Below are 22,527 nucleotides of genomic sequence, written 5' to 3'. Positions count from 1 at the left end.
CTGCAGCCTAAGCCCTGAACACTGCAACCAAGCCCTGAACAACTTGGTCCAGGATACCCACAGAGACTGCCTGAACCCTTATATCCCAGATCAATCACCAAGATAGCCTGCAAGAGCATCTCTGGCCATTCCCTGAGTTGGTGAGGCTCATTTGATGACCATGAGAAATTCAGCTTTTAGTGTCACTGCCCCAGTCCTGTGGAACAGGCTGCCAACTGAGATTCAGCTGGCACCTGCTGTGCCAACTTTTAAATGCCTGCTGAAAACATTTGTATTCCGTCAGGCCTATATAGGCAATTAAGAGTATATCCATCACAATGATCTATTGAAGTATGTTTTTCTTAAAAAGATTTTTGGTTTTTACTTTTTTAATTGGTTTTACTGCACTGTTTTATATTGCTGTAAACCGCAGTGATGTATTTTTATGATGCAGCAGTATATAAATATTTTCTACAAACAAAATAAATGTGTGCAATTCAGTCTATTATTTGATTATTGATGTAAACCTCCAAAATGTATTTTGTATAGCTAAGTTTTTACCTCTATCTTCAGTACATCTTATTTTATTTTACTGCTATGGCTAGTGGCTGTTGCAAATAAACATTCTTCTGATCCGATCTGCGCTGCAGCAGTTTAGCAGGCATGATGAAACTCCAGCCTTTTCCACATCTTGGAAGTTTCAGCAGAGAGTTGGAACTGACCTGGCAGTTCTGTGGTGGTCCTCCATTCCCAGCTCAAAGTCTGGGAGTTGCTTGGACACTTGCACCACGCAGCAGCCAGAGCATCACAGCAAGCTCCCACCACCCTTCCCCAGCCCCAGAAGCTCGAGCCACTGTCCAGTGTGAAAGGAAAAAGTCTATGCCAGTCTTGGGCTTGCATGCCTCACACCCATCCTCTTCTAGTGCAGCTTCAAAAAAGGGGGGTTGGAAAAATATTGCTTCTGTTTTTTATTAACAGCAGCTGACCACACTGTTGGCAAGCAATGGACTCAGCATTAGCTGTGGTTTGCTTGAAACAAAGCAAATGGAGCCAATATTCCATGGGTTCCTTGCGATTAGGGATAGATGGTTAATCTGCTCCGTTCCAAAAATCCTCTGGGAAGGAAGTCATGACTTTTTAAAGTGGTATTGTTGTGCTTTAAATGTATGGTGTGAATCGGGAGTAACACTGGATACAACTCAATGCTGGTTATACTCAGAGCAGACCCATTAATGGACGCAACTTAGCTCTATTTATTTCAGCAGGTGTACTTTAACGTCTGTTAACTATGCTCTGGTGACCTCTATGTTAGATTACTGCAACAAGTTATATGTAGGGTTGCCTCTAAAGACAGTTCAGAAACTTCAGCTGGTGCAGAATTCAGCAGCCAGGCTGTTCACTGGGGCAAGATGGTTTGAGCATATAATGCCCATCCTGGCCCGTCCACACTGCCAATTAGTTTCTGAGCCAATCTAAAGTGCTGGTTTAGAGCTATAAAGCCTTAAAAAGCTCAAGATCACAGTACCTCAAGGACCACTTCTCCCCATATGAACCGACCTGAATCCTGTGATCAGGTGCCCCCCTCTATGAGAGGTCTGGAGAGTGGCAACACAAGAACAGGTCTTTTGCAGTGGCTCCCCATATGTGGGATGCTCTCCCTATGGAGTCTTCATTACATATCTTTAGGCACCAGACAAAGTTTCCTATTCTCCCAAGCCTTTAGCTGATTACATAATCATGGGCTTCTAAACCAGGGGGGGTGTTTGTTGCTTTGTTATTACTTTATGTATTTTTGTGTTTTTATACTGTAAACCACCCTGTAATTCTCGAATGAAGGGTGGTGTAGAAATTAAATAAAAAAAACAACTTGAGCAGAAGTAAAGTTGGATGCAGAAGGCACTGCCTCCCACAAGCAAAGGACCAGGGGTTGAGGGTGGTGCTCCTCCTCCTACCTCTTTTGGTCTGGCGGGTCCTGCTTGTTTGCCCATCCTGTGCCGTCCTTGGGTACGATGATGATATTAGGGTCGTTTCCTTTGTTCTCAGACTTCAAACTTGGCAAATTGGCAGGAGGTGGCATGCGCCGGGCAGCAGCAACTTTCCCAAGACTCTGTAAGCCATGTCTAGGAATAACTGGAGAGGGAGAGCTATTTCAATTTCTATTATTATCACTATCATTACCAAATGAAACCATCAGCCCTTCACACTAAGTTCCCAGGATAGGCTGCAACAATTAAAACGCAACACTAAAAACAGTTTAAAGAGAACTGTGAAGTCACAGAAACAAGGTGCAGCCTAAAAATATACATTCGTCAAAAGATGAGATTTCAGCATTAAAAGGAAACTATATGGCGAAGGTGCCTCTGTGGGGAGGGAGTTCCACAGCCCAGGGGCAGCCTCAGAGAAGGTCCTCTCCCAGGCCATCACCTGCCCTGAACTTCTGAGGGATGCAGAAGCACTAAGAGGGCTCTCTCTGCCAATCTCAGCACCTAATAAAGTGGGTAGGGAAGGACACAGTCTTTTAGGTATTGGAGCCCTAAGTTGTTTGGGACTCAGATAAATGAGCAGGGAGTTGTTCAAAAGAAAAAAGGGGGGAGGAGATTGGGCGTTAATAAAGAAAAACCACAAGAATTAGCACACTTTCCAACCAAATGTACAGCATCCATAAAGATTTTAACAAAACAAAAAGAAACTGCACATATAAATATAAAGCTTATATTTCCAATAACACACCAGGTAGATTAATTAAAAACAAAAACAAAAATGAAGACAGTACCAGGACAGAGGTTGGGGATCGATGGTATCTAACATCGAGTAAACTGGCAAAAATGTATAAATTTAAATCAAATACGTGTTGGAAATGTAAAGAGAAAGAAGTTTCCTTTTATCACATGTGGTGGTCTTGCAGTAAGGTTAAAGCTTACTGGGAAATGATATATAACGAAATGAAAAGGATGTTTAAAATAAGCTTTGTAAAAATAAAAATAAAAAACCAGAAGCTTTTCTTTTGGGAATTACAGGGACAGAACTATCTAAATTGTATAGAAACTTATTCATGTATGCTACTACAGCAGCAAGAATCTTACTTGCCCCAAAATGGAAAGAAGCCGTCCCAGGAAAGGAAGAATGGATACAAAAAATTATGGAATATGCAGAAATGGCAAAAACTTACCGGAAAAATAAGAAATCAAGGTAACAAACTTTTTTTTATAAAAGAATGGAAATGGTTTATTGACTTTTTACAGATAAAAACATTGGCAGGATTATTGTAATAAGCTGCAGTTTCATAAGAGTATATATTTAAAGAAATGAATAAATGAGCAAATTACTGTAAGTTACCGTATTTTTCGCTCCATAGGACGCTCCGGACCATAGGGCGCACCTCGGTTTTAGAGGAAACCAGGGAAAAAATATTTTTCTGGTTTTCCTCCTCTAAAACCCATGTTTGTTTTTTTAGAATCAGCTCAAAGTTTTGCAGCTTTTTTGCAAAGGGAAAAGCCCTGCTTTTTGAGGATCAGTTCTGATTTGTGCAGCTTTTGCAAAGGGGGAAAAGCATTGCTTACAAACCAGTAAGCACCAGTACAAACCAGTACAGACCAGTAAGCACCAGTACAAACCAGTACGCACCAGCAAGTAATAGGGAGCAAAAGGAAAGCGAACCAGTACAAACCAGTAAGCACCAGTACAAACCAGTACACACCAGTACGCACCAGTACAGACCAGTAAGCACCAGCAGGTAATAGGAAGCAAGAAGAAAGCAAACCAGTAAGCACCAGCAAGTAATAGAAAGCAAGAGAAAAAGTAACAGAAAGCCCCAAATGGCTGAAATCCTCAATTTCCCAGGATCCTCAGCCCTCCCAAAGGAACTACTGTGCAAGGGGCCTGTGCAAGCTAGCTCCCTTATCTCCCTCCCCGATCTCTTGCAATCAGCTGTTGAGCGGGTTCCTTTCAACACTCTCTTTCCCCTCTTGTTAGCCTTTAGCTCTTTCTAAAACAGAAAAAGCAGGATCTGCCTTTCCCCCCTGGGCAATTTGGCTCCAGGGACCATGTATTCGCTCCATAAGACGCACAGACATTTCCCCTTACTTTTCAGGAGGAAAAAATGCGTCTTATGGAGCAAAAAATATGGTAATTTGGATATGCAGAAGATATTAAAAAAAATAAATTTAAGGAACTGCAGAAAGAGGCGGAAGGAAGTCAAATTTTGAAATGTCAAAATGATTGTGAAATTAGTGAAATGTATAAAATTAGTGAAATGTATAAACTTGAAAAGTATTTTTTTTTTAAAGACAGGTTGGGGAGGTATAAAAAGGCACTTAAAATATAATACTTGAGAATCAACTTAAGTTATCCCTTATTTTTGCAGGGGTGGGAGGAATGATGACTCCTGCAAACTCGCCCACTAGTGCAATTATTCGACTGAATCAGCCAGATCCATTTAAATGCAGCTGGGGTGACTGGCCATGTTTCATATTATAAGCGTACTCAATAAAATCATATCAAATAGAAAAGAAATATTCTTGCTTTGACCTCTAAAGATGCTCAGTTTATGCACTGATCTTTCTAAAAGAGCAGTCTCCCAGACCTTGGAGGGATTAAACTGCTTCAAGTCATCCCACACTTGCTTTCATAGCTACGAGCACTGGCCTTGGATGCACAAGCAGAAGCACAAATGCCCTACCACCCAGCTCACTGTTATCTGCAATGATCGGTAGACGTCCTCCAGGATTTGAGACAGTGAGTTCTTCTGCAGTCCCTGTCTTGAGATGCCAGAGAATGAATCAAAGACCTTTGGCATGCAAAGCTGATGCTTCGCTACTGAGCTATGAACCTTCCTCCTACCAGGCTAGTAACTTTTGTGAGCTTATTTGCAAGGGAGCTGTTATTGCACAGAAGACTGTCCATGAATCCAAAGCCTCTAGCCCAGGGGTCGGCAACCTAAGGCCCATGGGCCACAAGCGGCCCACAGGGGTCGTTTAACCAGCACATGAGCCTCCCCTGAACCGAGACACCCAGTCAGTGAGTCCGCGTGCGCGCTGCGCTAAACTAGCACAGCACAGTGCAGGGACCAAAAATCTATATCACACATGCGCAGACGCTGGAAATCACATCTGTGCAGACACTGGAAATTGCGCACACGATTCAGCCCACAGAGGCATCTCCACTGGAACGAACCGGCCCAGGCGAGGTAAACCTTGCCGACCCCTGCTCTAGCCCACAGTTCTCTCCCCGCTTCCCCAAGTTCTCTCCCCCTTCCTTGCTTACCTGTGGTCCTGATAGCTTCTACTGACTTTCCTTTATACTTATCAAACAGGCTGAGAGTGGAGTACTTGCTTTTCCCATCCTTTCCCTTGGTAAGTTGCCCCAAACGATCGGACATTGCGATGAAATGTCATCTAGTAAAGAAATTTCTCTGCGCCGCTCCCGATCTGCCTGAGTTGCGGGGGAGGAGAAAAGCAGTGCATTAAAAAAACAACGTTTTTACATAAAGGACAATATGAATCTGCATTCTAAGTATCTTATTAACCTGCTTTTGTTGTTATTATTTATTAAATCTGTTGGTTTTTTTGTCATAGCACCTCAAAGCAATTTACAATATTTTAAGAAAAATACGCATATTCATATATTACTATTATTCTTTATATCAAATTTGTATAGCACCCTTCATTCAAAGATCGCAGGGACAACATAAAGAATGAAAATACATAATAAAACAAAAACCAATATTCCCCTCCCACAAACAGATTTAAAAGGCCATAGAATGTTAATCACCCAGAGGCTCAGTTATAAAGAAATGTTTTTGCCTTGCACCTAAAGATGTGCAATGAAGGCACAAAGTGAGCCTCCCTGGGGAGACCAATCCACAAGCATGCCTGTTCTCATTCTGCCACCTTCCAGGCTTCTCGTGGAGGGGACACATAAAGAAGGGCATCAGATGATGATTGCAGGGTCCGGGTCGGTTCATGTGGGGAGAGGTGGTCCTTGAGGTATCGTGGTCCTGGGCCGTTTAAGGCTTTATAGGTCAAAACCAGCACTTTGAATTGAGCCTGGAAACTAATTGGCAGCCAGTGCAGTTGTGCCAGGATTGGTGTAATGTGCTCAAACCGCCTAACCCGAGTGAGCAACCTGACCGCTCAAGATTCCAAACCTTCAGAGGCAGCCCTACACATTTCACATTGCAGTACAGTGGTGCTGCGGGTTACAAACGCTTCAGGTTACAGACTCCACTAACCCGGAAGTAGCCAAGCAGTGCTTCTGCGCATGCGGCGAAACCCGTAAGTAAACACTTCTGGGTTTGCCACGTTTGCAACCCCAGAAAAAACCAACCCGAAGCGAACGTAACCCAAGGCATGACTGTAATTCAGGATGAGAACAGAAATTGTGCAGCTGCAGTGGGAGGCCCCATTAGCTAAAGTGGTACCTCAGGTTAAGAACGGTTTCAGGTTAAGAATGGACCTCCGTTCGTAACCAGAGGTACCACTGTAATCTAACCTAGAGGTTACCAGAGCAGACAACAGAAGCTAGGCTATCCCTGTCAAGATAGGGGGTCAGCTGGACCACTAGCTGAAGCTGATGGAAGGCACTCCACACCACTGAGGCCACCTAAGCCTCAATCAAAAGCAAAAGATCCAGAAGTACCCCCTAGGTATATACCCGCCCCCGCCCCCCGCTCCTTCAGAGGGAGCAGGCAACCTCCCATCTACCCATTCTAAGGAACCACCCACTAACGGAGCCTCCGTCTTATCTGGATTGAGATTCAGTTTTTTGGCTCTCATCCAGTCCATTACCAAGGCAAGACAACGGTCCAGCACACCCACTGCCACAGCTGCAGACGTAACAAGAGAAATAGAACTGTGTGTCTTCAGCAAACTGCTGACAACGTACTCCAAAACTCTGATGACCCCACACAGCGGTTTCATGAAGTTGTTAAATACATAGGGGATAAAACTGAACCCCGAGAAGCTCCACATTGAAGGCTCCACAGGAAAAGTGCACACACGCACACACACACACACCACCCTTTGGAAATGACTAAAACTAGCATTTTAAAAAAATTCCAAAAAGACATTCCTTTTTATTCAGGTGTTTGGCTTTTAACTATCTATGCCCTTTTTGCATGTGTGGGGGATGTTTTAATGTAGCTGTTATTGTGTCTAACAGAATTCATAGAATCACAGAATGGTAGGGCCCCTCCTAACTCTACAATTCTATGATTCTATGATTCTATGAATTCTATTAAGAACAACAACACCTACATTGAAACATCACATACATGCAAATAGGCCATAGATAGTTAAAAGCCAAAGGCCTGATTAAAATGAATGTTTCTGCTTGGTGCCTAAAGACAATGGTGCCAGGTAAGCCTCCCCAGGGAGAGCATTCAACAAGCAGGGAGCCACCACTGAAAAGGCCTATTCTTGTGTTACCACCCTCTTGACTTCCCTGTTTGTTAGCATCCAGGCTAATAAAGCCAGATACTGGAAATTCTTAAAGGGTTCAACACTGATTCAGCTTCTCTGTAAGCTTTTTTTGAAAGGAAAGGGAAAGAGAAAGGGAAAGGGAAAGGGAAAGGGGAAGGGGAAGGGGAAGGGGAAGGGGAAGGGGAAGGGAAAAGGAAAAGAGAGGAGAGGAGAGGAGAGGGAAGGGGAAGGGGAAGGGGAAGGGGAAGGGGAAGGGGAAGGGGAAGGGGAAGGGGAAGGGGAAGGGGAAGGGGAAGGGAAGGGAAGGGAAGGGAAGGGAAGGGAAGGGGAAGGGGAAGGGGAAGGGGACGGGACGGGACGGGACGGGAAGGGAAGGGAAGGGAAGGGAAGGGAAGGGAAGGGAAGGGAAGGGAAGGGAAGGGAAGGGCAGGGAAGGGAAGGGAAGGGAAGGGAAGGGAAGGGAAGGGAAGGGAAGGCAAGGCAAGGCAAGGCAAGGCAAGGCAAGGCAAGGCAAGGCAAGGCAAGGCAAGGCAAGGGGGATCTGGCTTCTTGGATCATAGTCTTCGTTTCCTTGAGGTAGGACCTCAGGCAAGAGATGGACTGCACCTCACAGCAGTTGGCAAGAATGTGTTTCCCAAGAGTCTTGAGAATCTGATCAGGAGAGCTTTAAAGCTTAAGAGGGAGGGAGAAAACAATACAAATGACAAAAGAGCACCTGGCACTGGGGATAATAGCTGCACTGATGCACAGGAAACTGAGGTGGTGCTCCTGCTAAAGGGCAAGAAACTACAGGAAAGAAGCAGCTGCAGGGAACAACTCATGGTTTCAGTTGTCTCTATAAAATGCACAGAGTATGGGAAACAAACAAGATGAACTGGAGTTTTTAATACAGGATGGCAGGCATTACTGAATGGCAGGCATTACTGAAACCTGGTGGGATGAGACCCATGACTGGAATACAGGAATTGAGGGGTATAACCTTTTCAAAAGGAATAGACCAAATAGGAAGGGAGGAGTAGCAGCATTGTATGTAGTCAGCTGTTAGCAACAACTGCTGCTCTCCAGAGTCGGGGGGGGGTCATACTTTTCTTTGGACCCAGGGTGTAGAACATTTTGGAGCAACATTTCACACCCACAAGAACTGAGCTCTTTATGTTGATTCCTCCATAAAGAAAGCCTACTGCTTTATTTAAAACAGCTAAGATTCCAGGAGGATAACTTGTCCTGTGGGTTCTCTTTAAACAACCATTCCGTATTAGAAAAGGATTCCACTGAGGTTGTTTGTGTTTGTTTCCCAGGTTTATTAAGTTGCTTTGCTATAGTTCTAGGCTGCTGGGACTTCATAAGGACTTGTCGTAAGAATTTCCTATTTCAGACTGCTGTGTGTGTGTGTGTGTGTGTGTGTGTGTGTTGTGGGGGGGAGGGAGGGAGGGAAGCAGTGGCCAAATGGCACTAGTGGGTGGGCCAGAAATAAAAGTAGGTAGAGCAACAAATTTAAAATTCACCCTTCTACAGTAGGCTAGTTTCTGCATACACTCACAAACCCTTCTCCATCCCCCATCTAAGCAAGCAAGTGGCAATTTCAGAGTTTAAGGACACTTTTTAGCCAAGCAAAAACACTCAAGGGAGGTGCAAAGCAGGGCTGGTGAGAGGTGTGGCTTGGGGAAATTATGAGGGCAGGACAGAGGGGTCTGGAGGGCCACTTCCAGCCCCTGGGCCTGGGGTTCCTCCACTCTGACTAGAGTGAGGCAAAGGGTGATGATGAACCCATCACAAGTCCCCTTTTCTGACTGACGGTCGAATAAAGAATGATGATGATCACAAGTCCCCAAGTACAAGAAGACTTGGCATGCTCCCCAGATTTTAATCAGCAAAACAACATTAATGCAAATTAAGACCCGAATAATCTACATATTTGCAGTTGTTTTTTCCTGTTGTGGCAATATCAGTTCAGTCTTTTCTGCATAATAAGTTAGTGCTACTCATTAGGTCTGGATCGCTGTGGCCTTGGCAGCAACAAGGATGTGAGAAAGGCCCAATAGCGACCAGCCTGCGCTTGGCAATTTAACTGAATCAAAGCGATTGCACGTATACACAACAGGAAAACAGTGACTCATCAACCTGCACACTCTGTGCACTCCCATTGACAACACCATTCCCCAGATCCTTGCAGGAAGGGGAACATTTGCAGTAGCAGATGTCAGATGGTTAACAGAGGATGGAGGAGGAGGAGGAGGAGGAGGAGGAGGAGGAGGAGGAGGAGGAGGAGGAGAAGAAGAAGAAGAAGAAGAAGAAGAAGAAGAAGAAGAAGAAGAAGAAGAAGAAAGGAGAGAGCAGGTGGTAATCCTTCAAGAAAAGCCAGCAAAACAGATCACAGTCTAGAGATGCCGATGAGAAACCCTAGCAACCAGCCTTTCTCGCAATCCCAGTTCGCATTGGAACAATGACAGAGGAAGGAATAAACAACTGCCACATCTCAAGGAAGGATGTTTGGAGTGTGTTACCATCAAAAAGGTTTCTCAGGAGCTGCTTGGGCTGGATCCCCTCATGCCTTTCCAAAAGCAGCCCGGCTCCAGTCACATGTAAAGAAGGAAGGCGGTGAAATTTAAAGCACAAAAGGTGCACAGGCAAGAAAGGGGCCTGCCCCATGGCTGCCTGCCCCCCTCAAGGCCATGAAGCTCACTGGGTGTGCCCCTGGGCCAATCACTACCTCTAAGCGTATAACGTACCTCACAGGGTTTTTCTGGGGATTGAATGGGGGTGGGGAGAGAACCTTGTGTACCACATTAAGCTCATTGGAGGAAAGTGAGAAAAATGCAATAAAATAAGTAAATAAATAAAATAGTACTAGAAAGCTGTTGGTAGGAAACTGGTTAGGGAAAGGGTGTGTAGAGCAGGGCAACAGAAGGAAAACTACCAAGTGGGTGCTTGTCTCCCACCCTAGTCTCACACTCCCACCCTTTTACACATGGCTGAAGGATAAACCGGTGTTTAAATACTTGGACCTGCCACTACCCTGTGACAAGGGGTGGGAGATATGTCGCCCTCAAGACATTGCTTTGGCTCCACCTGCCATCAGCCCCAGCCAGAGTGGGCAACATTCAGGGATGGGAGTTGGGAGTTCTGCAAACCACTGCTCTCAACAGTGCAAACCTAGAAATAGTTATTAACCCAGTGGAATATCTAGGCAAGCTGCAGAGGAAGGGGCTGCTTGCTCCTCAGCCCCACCCTGCTGGGCATGAATGAAAGGCACCTGCTGGAACCAGCCAGACTGACTGAAGCACGTACAGTTCCTATTCTTATTCTCTATAGCCACAACTTTCACATCAGCTCTGGTTACCCAGATGCTTCCAGAAACAGTCGAAGTGCTGGTGATTACCTTGAGAGCTCTACATCATAAGGTATAGCCAACACAGAGCCCACCAAAGGTTTATTTATCAGTATTTATAAAGCACTTCATAATTTAAAAGCCCTACGCAATATACAGAATAAACAGCAATAAAATACCGTCTTTCACAAAGAACAGCAGCAACATATAAAAACAGGAATTCAGAGACAACATGGTCCAGTCTTATGGACCACCAGGAAATTCAACGGGAGAAGCTGTGTGGAGGCAGTCAGAAACGGGGGAAAGACGGAGAGGAGCAACGGGAGAAGCTGGGTGGAGGAAGAAACGGGGGGGGGGAAGACGGGGAGGAGGCGGCAGGTGGAAATTCAACGGGAGAAGCTGTGGGCATGGCCAATTTATATATATCTTCCTTTTCCATTTCACAAAAAAGCCACCACAATGCGTGGCCGGGCCAGCTAGTAAATAATAATAATAAATTTCACTGGGGGGGGGAGAAGGCACCTAGGCAAGGTTAACCCTCTTTTAACGCCATTCAAGGTGGCAGCCATCACTACCTTTTGAAGCCAGCACAGCTGATGGTCAGATATAATGGACACTGTAGTCTAATGCCCAAAGGACACCATATGAGATACCCACACGAGAGAAGACACAACAGCCACCATGAAAGACATAGTTGCTGTCACCTTGCAGAAGCCAATGAGGTCTGATATTAGCAAATGTCTAGAACAGAGAATGGCTAACCTAGCTTTGAGGTGCTGTGAGGGTAGCTGTAGGCTGGATTTCAGTGGGAAATGAAGGAAGTATTCCCCCAGTTTTTCTGCAGATCTTCCATTTTGTAAGCTAATGAGTATCATGAACAGATGCGAAGTGCAACAACACAATATTTAGACAAGTCTGGCCATTTTAATTTATTTAATTTTTTTATTTGTTTAATAAGGACAGTAGTACCTCGGTTTAAGAACTGTTTTGGTTTAAGAATGGACTTCCACAATGGAGGAAGTTCATAAACCGAGGTACCAACGTACAAGCAAAATAAATGTGCTGAACTGGATTGCTCCCTGGGGGCATCAGGTTATCTTACAATACAAATTGGCCCAATTTACATTGGATTTTCCCCCCACTTTCAAACCATGGTTAATGACCCTGGCTTCAAGAAACCATACAGTTTTAAACACAACCGTTTGGACACAATGAGACATTTCCATTAGTAAAAATGGAAGCAATGCCTTCCAATTTCCATCTTGCAGCTCACAAAAAAATTGTGCAGATCAAGGGTTGGAGTTCTTAAGGTCCACACTGCCTTTGGGATAAATCTGTCAGGGGGCAGAACAAAAAGTGTCCTCCCACCTTTTCCCTTTCACCATGGAAGCAAAGCATATCCTCTAGCACTGATCTTGGTGCAGGGTGCAAGGGGAGTGGAATCAACGGGGAGCGAACAGAAAACAAATAGAGGTAACCTAAGAAGGTTATTTAATTGTACTAAATATTGCTTAAGATTTAAAAATAAGGGCTTAGTTCTTTGCCATTGGTGGCCAAAACATTAGTAGCCCAGAAAAAAGGAAAAGGTTAAAGTCTACACAAGCAACTGAGCACAAACTGTCGGTACACTTTTTAAAATTCATATCCACGAGGGCTAGCAACTTGACTTTTTAAAATGTAAGCTGGAAATTCAGGAAAGGAGCACACAATGTCCCTGAGGTATCCAGCTTCAAGGTGATGAGGGAGAGTCTACCAGGTAGGACAACATTTGGAAATCAGAGAAGAGACAGTTATTACTTCTGTCTCCCTGAAGGCTGTTGATGGGCAACAAATGATTTGGCAGAGGTGCATGTGGACAGGTGGGTAAAAAAACACCTATGGGCTGATTTTGCAAGGTGGCAATTAGAAAACACCCACCCACACATTATCGACAGTCTTTAGAAAAATCCTAACCCAGCAGTTCAGAACTAAGGGCCACTTGCCAATCTCACCCGAAACGCTTGCCAAAAGCAACAGCCAGCAGATGCAGAGGAAACACTGGAAACTGCCTTATATTAGCCTGACATTTGCCCATCTAGCCTGGTATTGTCCATTCAGTGGTGGGAAACCTCCAGCCCATGAGACAAACTAGACCTGCAAGGCTGTTTTCCCAAGCCCCACACACCTGCCCCATGCCCAATGCTAACACAGTACAGTCATACCTTGGTTCTCGAACAGAATCTGTTCCATAAGTCCGTTCTACTTCCAAAAACATTCAAAAACCAAGACATGGCTTCTGATTGGCTGCAGGAGCTTCCTGCACTCAATCGGAAGCCGTATTGAATGTTCGGCTTTCAAAAAAAAGTTTACTAACCGGAAAACTTACTTCAGCTATTCCACATTCATGCTCTAGGTGCTTGGGCAGAGAAGGCTCTCACCTGCTACCCTGATCTTATTAACTAGAGAAGCCAGGGGTGGAACCTGGGAACTTTTACATGCAAAGCATGTGCTCTGCCACTGAGCTATGATCCTCTCATCAGAGAGAATGGAATGGAATGCCCGGGTTTAAATCTCTGCTCAGCCATATATGAATAAGGTATCTTCCTCACACCCATACACAAAATTCAACTTCCAACCAGGGAATGGAAATGATAAAATTGCCAACTCTCACAGAGCCTCAGTTCAGATGGAATGCCAAACCATGGTGGTTTGGAATCCTGGTTTGGAAGCCAAGCTCAAACCATAGTTTGCTAGTTCACATGCAACAAGAAACTTTAAAGTATTTCATTGAAGCGGAGCAAAGAAAGAGCCCGAGTCTGACACTCAGTCCTGTGACAGTGGCATTGCCTGTGAAATGATCCCACTGCTTCCATGTCCCTCATGTCTCATTTCGGTGTCATGTGATTGCCAGGTGGGGGACACTGCCCATCTTCCAGATTTGGCCCATCAGCTATGTGTGGCCAAATCCCATTCTCTACCCCTTCTGCTGCTAATGAACTGGAGCACAGAAGCACATCCACACTGCCCTGGCATGTATCCAGGTCAGAAGTGGAAGCTTATCTTCACAACTGTTGAGATTAGTGGCAAAGGAAAACAAACACAAGGTTTAAGATGGGGGCAGGGAGAGAGAAAGGGTTATATCCAGTGCTAGTCCTTCTCGGAACCGAGTCAACATTTATGCCTATCTTGACTAACTTAGATCCATAAATTTTAATGGGTCTACTCTGGATACAACCCAAAATTCCTATTGCCAAGGCTTTAGGTAATCCTTTATACCCAGGAGGAGAATGTTTGGCGCCTGGTATTCCAATGCAAAAAACAGTTTGTTAAGAGGGCATATGAGAAGAAAAGCAATGGACTTTCCTTCACTGAGGTTTTTAAGTAGAGTTTGGATGGCTATCTGTCATGTATACTTTAGCTGAGATTCCTGAATTGTAGGGGTTTGGAATAGATTATCCTTGGGGTCCCTTCCAGCTCTACAATTCTATGATCCTATGGAAGGTAGATATAAGGAATTAGAAGAAACATTAAAACAAAATATAAATACTAGACCTAAAATGGTAATCCACGAATATAAAAACCAAAATATTTTAAAAGACAAATCCACCTCAACCCCACTAAAAGGATGAACGGGGGGGGGGGGGAGGCCATAGATATAACCAATTACTTTGCAAACCAAGGGGTAAAGGCCTGGGTAAATAAAAGTATTTGTGCCTGGTGCCTATAAACAGACAGCGATGATTCCAGTAGGGCCTCCCTTGGGAGAGCATTCCACAATCAGGGAGCAGTGTTAGAAACAGATATTTCACCTAATCGCAAAATGGCACCTTAAACCTGGGTGACAGTCACAATATATCTACGGTAGGTACCTTTTTTACAGCAGGGATTTATTAAGAATTATTTAATTTCTGTACCTAATAATAATAATAACCCGCCCATCCATCCAACTAGGTTTCCCCAGCCATTCTGGGTGGCTTCCGGCACATATAAAAACATAATAAAATGTCAAATACATAAACTTCCTGATACAGGGCTGCCTTCAGATGTCTTCTAAAAGTTCTTCATCTCCTTGACATGGAGAGCATTCCACAGGGAGGGCACCACTGCCAAAAAGGCCCTCTGCCTGATTCCCTGTAACTTTACTTCTTGCAGTGAGGGAACTGCCAGAAGACCCCAGGAGGTGGATCTCAGTGTTTGGGCTGAACGATGGGGGTAGAGACGCTCCTTCAGGTGTACTGGGCCAAGGCCACTTAGGGATTTAAAGGTGAGCACCAACACTTTGAATTGTGCTCAGAAACGTACTAGGAGCCAGTGAAGATCCTTTAGGACCAGCATTATATGGTCCAGAGGCCACTCCCAGTCACCAGTCTAGCTGCTACATTCTGGATTAGCTGTAGTTTCCAAGTCTCCTTCAAAAGTAGCCTCATGTAGATGACATTGCAGTAGTCCAAGATGGAGATAATCAGAGCACGTACCACTATGGAGAAACAGACTGTGAGGAGGTAGGGTTTCAGCTGGTGTACCAGACATGGGCGTAGCCAGGGGAGTAGCTGCCCCCCCTAAATCAATAAAAATAAATAAAAATACATAGCAAACTGAGATTCTGCCCCCCTAACAAAGGCCTGCCCCCCACAGCAAAAATCCTGGCTACGCCCATGGTACCAGATGGAGCTGGAAGACAGCTGCCCTGGAAACAGAACTGACCTGTGCCCCCATGGACACCTGTGAGATCAAAGTGACTCCCAGGCTGTGCACCTGGTCATTCAGGGGCACAGTTATCCCATTCAGGAGCAAGGAGTCCCACACACCCGCTCACACCCTGTCTTCCAAAAACAGTACTCCTGTCTTGTCGGGATTCAACCTCAATTCATTAATCCATCCTCACACAGGACACTCACACAGGACATTCACTGCCTTCACTGGTTCTGATTTAAAGGAGAGATAGAGCTGGGTATCATCCGCATTTTAAAAGAAAAAAATCTCAAAGCAGTTTACAACACATTAAAACAACAAATGAAACAATCCAGAAGAAAACATATGCAAGCTTCAAGGAAAATATTGCAGATCTTTCTCTAAGTAACATTTTGCTTTCCCCATACTTATTTACCTACCTAGCTGCCCCATAGCAGGAGGACTCTAGGGAACTACTGATAGCCTTTTACCTCCACGAGATTGTCTAAATAAGACAGATCTGCTAATTAAGCTCCTTGGTATCAACACTCTTGTCCATCTTGATTGTTAGCCTGATGTTGTCAGAAAGGGACACAAGATTCCAGCAACTGGTATTTGGGAGCATCTCTGACTGTGAAAGCAGAGCATCGCCACCACAGCTAGTAGCCACTGATAGCCTTATCCTTGATTCATCTGTCAATACTCTTTTAAAGCCATCCAAGTTGGTGGCCACTACATTTAGGAGCAAATCATGTCAAAGGCCCATCAACTGCAGGATTTTCTCTCCAACAGTGGCCAACAGCGAAGCCCACAAGCAGGACATACGGCCAACAGCCCTCTCTTCTGCTCCTCCTCAGCACTTCATAGTTTTTCTGATTCTGGAGGTGGCGTATGGCCACCATGGCTAGCAAACACCGATAGCCTGATTTTCTGTGAATTTGCCTATTCTGCTTTCCAATTGCTACTAGTCATGCTTGCTGTTACAGGGCCTTCAGAATGAGAGGCAGTGTGTCCCTGAATAGCAGTCACTGGGCAACAGCTGCAAGAAAAGGGCATTGCTCTTATGTCCAGCTTGTGGGCTTCCCACTGGGGCTTTCAGCTGCCTGCTGTGGAAAAGAGGATGCTGGACTAGATAGGCCTTTGATCTGATTCAGCAGGGCTCTCCTTATGTTCCTGAAGCTGGTGGCTACCAAATCTTGCGGCAGAGAATTTCAGTTTCCCCATTCTTGATCCTAGCTAGGTCCTGGACAGGAGGCAGGAGCAGCAGGGAAACCTCTCAAGAGTTATCAGAAAACCCTATTAAATGGTTGTAGCTCATTGGGGGAGCATCTGCTTTGCATGCAGAAAGTCCCATGTTCAATCACCAATGGCAACTATTCCAGGAAGGGCTGGGAAAGTTCCTTTTCCTGAAATCCTGGAGAGTTCCCGCCAGTCTGCTTAGCTAGATGGGTCAATGGCCTGACTCTGTATAAGGCAGTTTCCTAGGTACTTGGAAAGGCCAGAGGGTCACAGGTCCCCTGGCCCTGCTTATAAAATGTTTTCCTGCTGCATCAGTGCAGCAAATTCAGCAGTCAGCATTCAACAGCAGCCATCCAGATACACCTAAGCCCAAAACCTGAGCCTAAAGGCAGCAGCCTTTATGCAGTTTGTCAACAACACCTGATATTGAGAGGTATACTGTGCTGAGCATGGAAGTTCCATTTGACTATCATGAATAATAACCCTCAATAGACTCATCCTTCCCCCCCCCCAAAAAAATGCTCATCTATAAATTTTAAGGGCAGGATTCAACTCAAACATCCCATCAGTGCAAGGATTTGGCTACTAGCCATTATAGGTGTGCTTTGCCTGCACAGCTGGAGGCTGTAATACCAATTGCTGGAAAACGCAGAAGGGGAGAGGGCTTGTGCCCGGGTCCTGCTTGAAGGTTTCCCACAGACCTCTGGTTGTCCACTGTGATAACAGGATGCTGGAATAGATGGAATGCTGGAATAGAACCCTGCAGGGCTCATCTTACATTCTTATAATTTCTGCTTGTGCAATAGGACTTTCCATCCTCTTTTCCTTTTGCACTCTCAACAATTCTGCTCCAGAAGGTTGGGGGAACCCCTAGGGCTGGTTTTGGGGAGTGAGAATATTCTGCTGTGCAAACAAATTCCGCATGTAGCACAACACTGGATATAACCCTAGGTCTAGGGAGGGGAAAAAACAAAGAAAATTTTCCCCATACCATTCCATCACCACCCCAGGACTTCACATCTCTGGTCTTAACTGGTCTACTTTAATACTGTATTTCCCTCTGTTTTGGAGCAACACATCCAGTGTTAGAAATTCAGATATATAAGCTAATAAGGCTCAGCATGGCTCCCCATTTGGCCCATGAGGCTGTTTCCCAAATCACACCCACCTGCCCCACCCTTCACATCACCTGTAACATAAGGTATGGGGAAGGGGAAGATGCAGCTGCCATTGTATGATCAGGAGCCTTAAAGTGCACTAACAAGGGAGGCTTGCACTCCCTGTCAATCAGCTGATCAGTGGCAAGAGCAGGTCACCTGGGATCAGATATATTCCTGAGTTTCCCATGGGAGCTCCTCAGCACAGCTGGACCCAACAGAAAGCAGGGCTTGAAGTTAGTGCTAGCAACTGATAGGCACTGACTTAAAGCTTTCTGGGTCTGGCTGTGCTGCTGTGTTTCCCATGGAAAATTCCATAACTGGTCAATCCTTGAGGGGGCTTACAAAGAGCCCTCCTTAGCGCTTTGAAGCATCAACAATCTTTTGATTGGCAGCACTTAAAAGCACTAAGCGCTCTTGGCAAGCCCTGAAGTCACCTGAAGTCAATGTGTTATGAGGTGACTGACAGGTGAGCAGCCTCACCCACCTTACCCAGGGAAAGGTATGGCTTAGCACCAGTGTGACAAACACCTGAGGCCCTCCAGCTATCATTGGACTACAGCTCTTATCCCATCATCTTTGACCATTGGCCATGTGGATTAATGGGAGTTGGAGCATAATGACATAGAGAGAGGTACAGATTTAGAGTCATGCCCAAACTATCTTTAACCCCAACACACATAGGAGGAGCCATTTCCAGACAGACCATAACATGGACCAGGAATGGTCACAAGGCAGATGTGCACTGTTCAAGGATACCTTCCCAATTACCAACCAATTTCAAAACTGGGATATTGATAACCCTTCTATCACAAAAAGCAGAGGGCAGAGGAATGAAGTGTACCCCACATTGGATAAACTCCTTCCAACCCATCCCAAAAATCAAACATTTAGCACGCTCATGGTCCAAGGTATCGTGATTACAAGAAAAAGTCCAGAAGAGAGACTTTCATCTCTCTCTACATGGGGAATATACCCCAAATACTAGGTTAGGGTGGGAGCAGGGGGGGAGAGGAACTTTCAAGCTTTAACCAGTAAAAGAACATGTATCTACATCTGCAAAAGGCAAGCACAGTTTATTGATATTTATAGACAGTTTCATAGCCTACCCTTCTCAATTTTACCTGTGGTTCTGAATCTTTAAATGCTTGACTTTGGAAAAATGTGTGAAAGCTAGGTGCTAACAGAAATCAATGACTGCCTGTGACTGCTCAGCACTGGAGAAGAGATCTAATGTAACATGCAACCAAAAAAACACCCCAGCAATTCTACCTGCTAGAAGCCACCTCAAGAAAATAAGAACTCTTAAACGCAGGCCATCATCCTGAGAAAAAAGTAGCACCACCTTTTGTGCTTTTCATCATGCCCCCCAAAAAGCTTAAAGAGGTACAGTATTGATCAAAGACGACAATAAAAAAATTGGGATTGTCACAATCCTCATTTTGTATTACAACGACAGCCATTGACAGTAGAATTCTGGATGCGACACACAGTGACCATCTTGAAGGCATAGACAGATCCAACTTCCCAAATGTTCTCTTCTTTCATCATCACCATTTCACAGCTGGGAAACTGCACAACTTTGGGAATGAAAACCAGGATTTGTAGCCCCAAAAAGACATAGGAAAGAGGGGCGTGTTCTCCCTACAAACCTATTAATGTACAGTTCTTAAAGAACAGATTTAAAATTCTAATTTGATCTACGAAAGAGTGCGGGAGTGATGGACCACATCAGAAAAACTAACAGCCATACACACGCACCAGTCTCATAGATGATAACATCGCCCAACAATATACTTCCAACATTCATTACACCACACACACACTTAATGTCACTCATTTCTCAAAGCAAGACTTTCCTTAATTTCCTCTCTTCCACTTTTAGTCTCTGGGCCAGGATCCTGCCCGCCCCCCATAAGAAGCCGCAACAGGATCACAACACAACCAATGAAAAAGATCAGACCCAAACTTCTGAAATCCCATTGAGATTCAAAATTCTTTCTTTTTTAAAAAAAAATTAAAGAATCCCCATCTTTCTGCATTTGAAATAATAATAAAAATGCTAAGTCCATTCCACATTATTACCCTATTTAAAGTGTGCCTTCCCCCCGCCAAAAATGCCAATTTCTGTATACAATCAGGTGTGTCGTAATGGAAGAGTGATGTCGGTTGCTATTTTAAAAGATGCCCATACACACACACACACACACCTTTTACATGTATGGCATGTCAGAGGTAAGAAACAGTTTTGCAGCTTTCAATCACAGTGGGGACACACACACACACACGTATGTAGATATACATATCCAGGCCTTCCACAACGCACGGCCAAAACAATGGAAGGCAGAGATGGATTTAAAAGCAAAACAGAAGCCTGGGCAAAATGGCAACGCTGAAAGGCAACACACTAATTAAATAAAAGTCCAGACTCCCAATCCAGCGCACCCGAAATATATTCAGTCATTCTCAATTATGTTTTAGTTTTGGAGCAGCGGGGAGTGGGGGGGGGAATAGAAAGAGGTGGGTGTTCAACTGGCCCACATCTTCTTCAAAACCAAGGACAAACCTCTATTCTCCATCCATGAAATCAGCATCGCACAATTTTGCAATAATAACGATAATTACAATTGCACGGTTTGTTATTGAAACTTCAGAGGGGGGTGGGGAACCAACGCCCTTTCATCAATTCTCCCTTGCAAAACCTTCCAATTCCCTCTCTCCACCACAAATTAATAATAACAGAAATAGAAAGGAGCACCTAACAATAATTTCATAACCCCTAAAATGACTTAAACCCAATGCATATTTGGGTGTTGCTCTTGCTTTTTTTATTTTCTTTTGCATGGAGGCATCAAAACTGGATGGAGGTCTGCTTTGCATTTGCAAAACAAAAACAAACAAAATGGGGTCAGCAGAGTCTCATATAAGTCAAATATGGAAGGGGGGCCCTGCGACCCCTTTAAGGGCCAAATGGGGGGGCTGAAGAGAGCTAAGGGGCTTGTTGGGGGGCTGGTAAAAAAGCATTCCCCTCCTCCCCTGGGGTGGGGGAAAACCTGGCCTACTTCACTCCTTCACTCGCTCGCTTTCCTTCCTCAGTCTCCATTTTATAACTGCCCGGCCTCCCACCTCGCCCCACAGAAAAGCCCCCGAACTGCATCCTGAGCCCCCCAATACCCACCTGTTGTGGTTGTAGGGAGCCAAATGTGCCTGGGGAGCCGGCTGGCGGGGGAGCTCGGGGGCTCGGGGGTCAGGATGGCTGCGGATTGCAAGGCAGAGGCGGCGGCGACCTGCCAGGCTTCTCACGACTGCCTCTCAGTGTCTGCTATGGTTGCCTCCGCCTCCTCCGCCTCCTGCGAAAAGGCCTGTCAATCCCCGGGCTGGAGTGAGCATCTCAACCCGCAGCGGCCAGGCCCGCGAAACGGGACAGCGGCGCCTGCCGGGCCCGCCGGGGAAAGCAGGGCGCTTTGGCTGAGGAGGGATGAAGGAAAAAGAACAGAAATAAATAAAAAAAGGAAAAGGAAAAAAATGGGTGGGAGAGCAGATCAGAGAGGGGGAAAGAGAAAAAACAGAAAGAATGGACCTGATCCCAACAATATTAAGCACTTAAGAGTGGTTGGTTGTTTTGTTATTTGCCCTTCACCCTAAAGTCCCAGGGTGGGTTACGATAATTTAAAATACAACATTAAAATTGTTTTTAATGTTTATGTTTATAATGTGTTTTAGTTGTATCTGTTTTAATTTATGCTGTGAACCTCCTCTGGCCTTTGACTAGGAGAAAGGTAATGTATAAGCAAAATTCATCAATTAAAAACAGTTCTAAAAACTTACAATAAGAATAAACCCACTGAAAATTAATGGATGAAAGTGAGTCATGTCCATTTTTTTGCATTGGGTCTGTTTCTGAGTAAAGCTAGCATTGGCTGTGGCCCTTAATTTACATTAAAAACTAAGGCTGCTGAATCCTTAGCCTGGGAACAGGACCCATTGCATTCAACAGGACTTTCTTTCAAATATACATGGTTAGTAGAGAACTGTAAGGCAACAGAACAGTCCCAACCATAGGAATATAAGAAAGTGCTATACAGGTGAAACTCGAAAAATTAGAATATTGTGGAAAAGTCCATTTATGTAAGCAATTGTTTTCATTAGCTACTGGAGTTTAACATATGAGATAGACTCACGACATGCAAAGCGAGATATGTCAAGCCTTTGCATGTTATAATTGTGGTGATTATGGTGCACAGCTGATGAAAACCCCAAAGTTGAGATTGTGAATTTGGGGTTCTCATCAGCTGTACGCCATAATCATCACAATTATAACAAACAAAGGCTTGACATATCTCGCTTTGCATGTCATGAGTTTATCTCGTATATTAGTTTCACCTTTTAAGTTGAATTACAGAAAGAATTTGGCTACCTCATGAGAAGAGAAGACTCTCTAGAAAAGACCCTGATGTTGGGAAAGATGGAGGGCACAAGGAGAAGGGGACGACAGAGGATGAGATGGTTGGACAGTGTTCTCGAAGCTACTAACATGAGTTTGGCCAAACTACCAGAGGCAGTGAAGGATAGGCGTGCCTGGTGTGCTCTGGTCCATGGGGTCACGAAGAGTTGGACACGACTGACCAACAACAACACTGAAAGAAATGAACCTTTCCATGATATTCTAATTTTTCGAGTTTCACCTGTATACTAGCTCAGACCATTGGTCCAAGTAGCTCAGTATTTTCTACAGCTGTGGTTTTCAACCTTTCTG

At 44.7% G+C, this 22,527-nt stretch overlaps 1 protein-coding gene across 13 annotated transcripts in view; it reads right to left on the bottom strand.

Annotated features, from left to right (window-relative positions):
• The window catches only part of PRRC2B (proline rich coiled-coil 2B), a 64,809-nt gene extending 43,604 nt beyond the window's left edge, over nt 1-21,205 (bottom strand). For 8 of the 13 annotated variants that reach the window (XM_033138391.1, XM_033138393.1, XM_033138395.1 and 5 more), the window contains exons 1-3: nt 20,950-21,202; nt 5,242-5,409; nt 1,932-2,109 (exon numbers count right to left, since the gene is read on the bottom strand). In XM_033138391.1, the coding sequence (XP_032994282.1) occupies nt 1,932-2,109; nt 5,242-5,356 (293 nt within the window). In that variant the 5' untranslated portion in view covers nt 5,357-5,409; nt 20,950-21,202. Of the gene's footprint in view, nt 1-1,931; nt 2,110-5,241; nt 5,410-20,949 lie in introns of all 13 variants that reach the window. The other 5 variants (XM_033138392.1, XM_033138400.1, XM_033138402.1 and 2 more) reach the window with 3 other exon arrangements.
• Nucleotides 21,206-22,527: the final 1,322 nt, after the last annotated feature.

This window comes from Lacerta agilis, chromosome Z (genome assembly GCF_009819535.1).
Source record: "Lacerta agilis isolate rLacAgi1 chromosome Z, rLacAgi1.pri, whole genome shotgun sequence".
In the NCBI taxonomy this organism is placed as follows: Eukaryota; Metazoa; Chordata; class Lepidosauria; order Squamata; family Lacertidae; genus Lacerta; species Lacerta agilis.
Note: the sequence above shows the minus strand (reverse complement) of the source record. Positions and strands in the feature narration are given on the sequence as shown.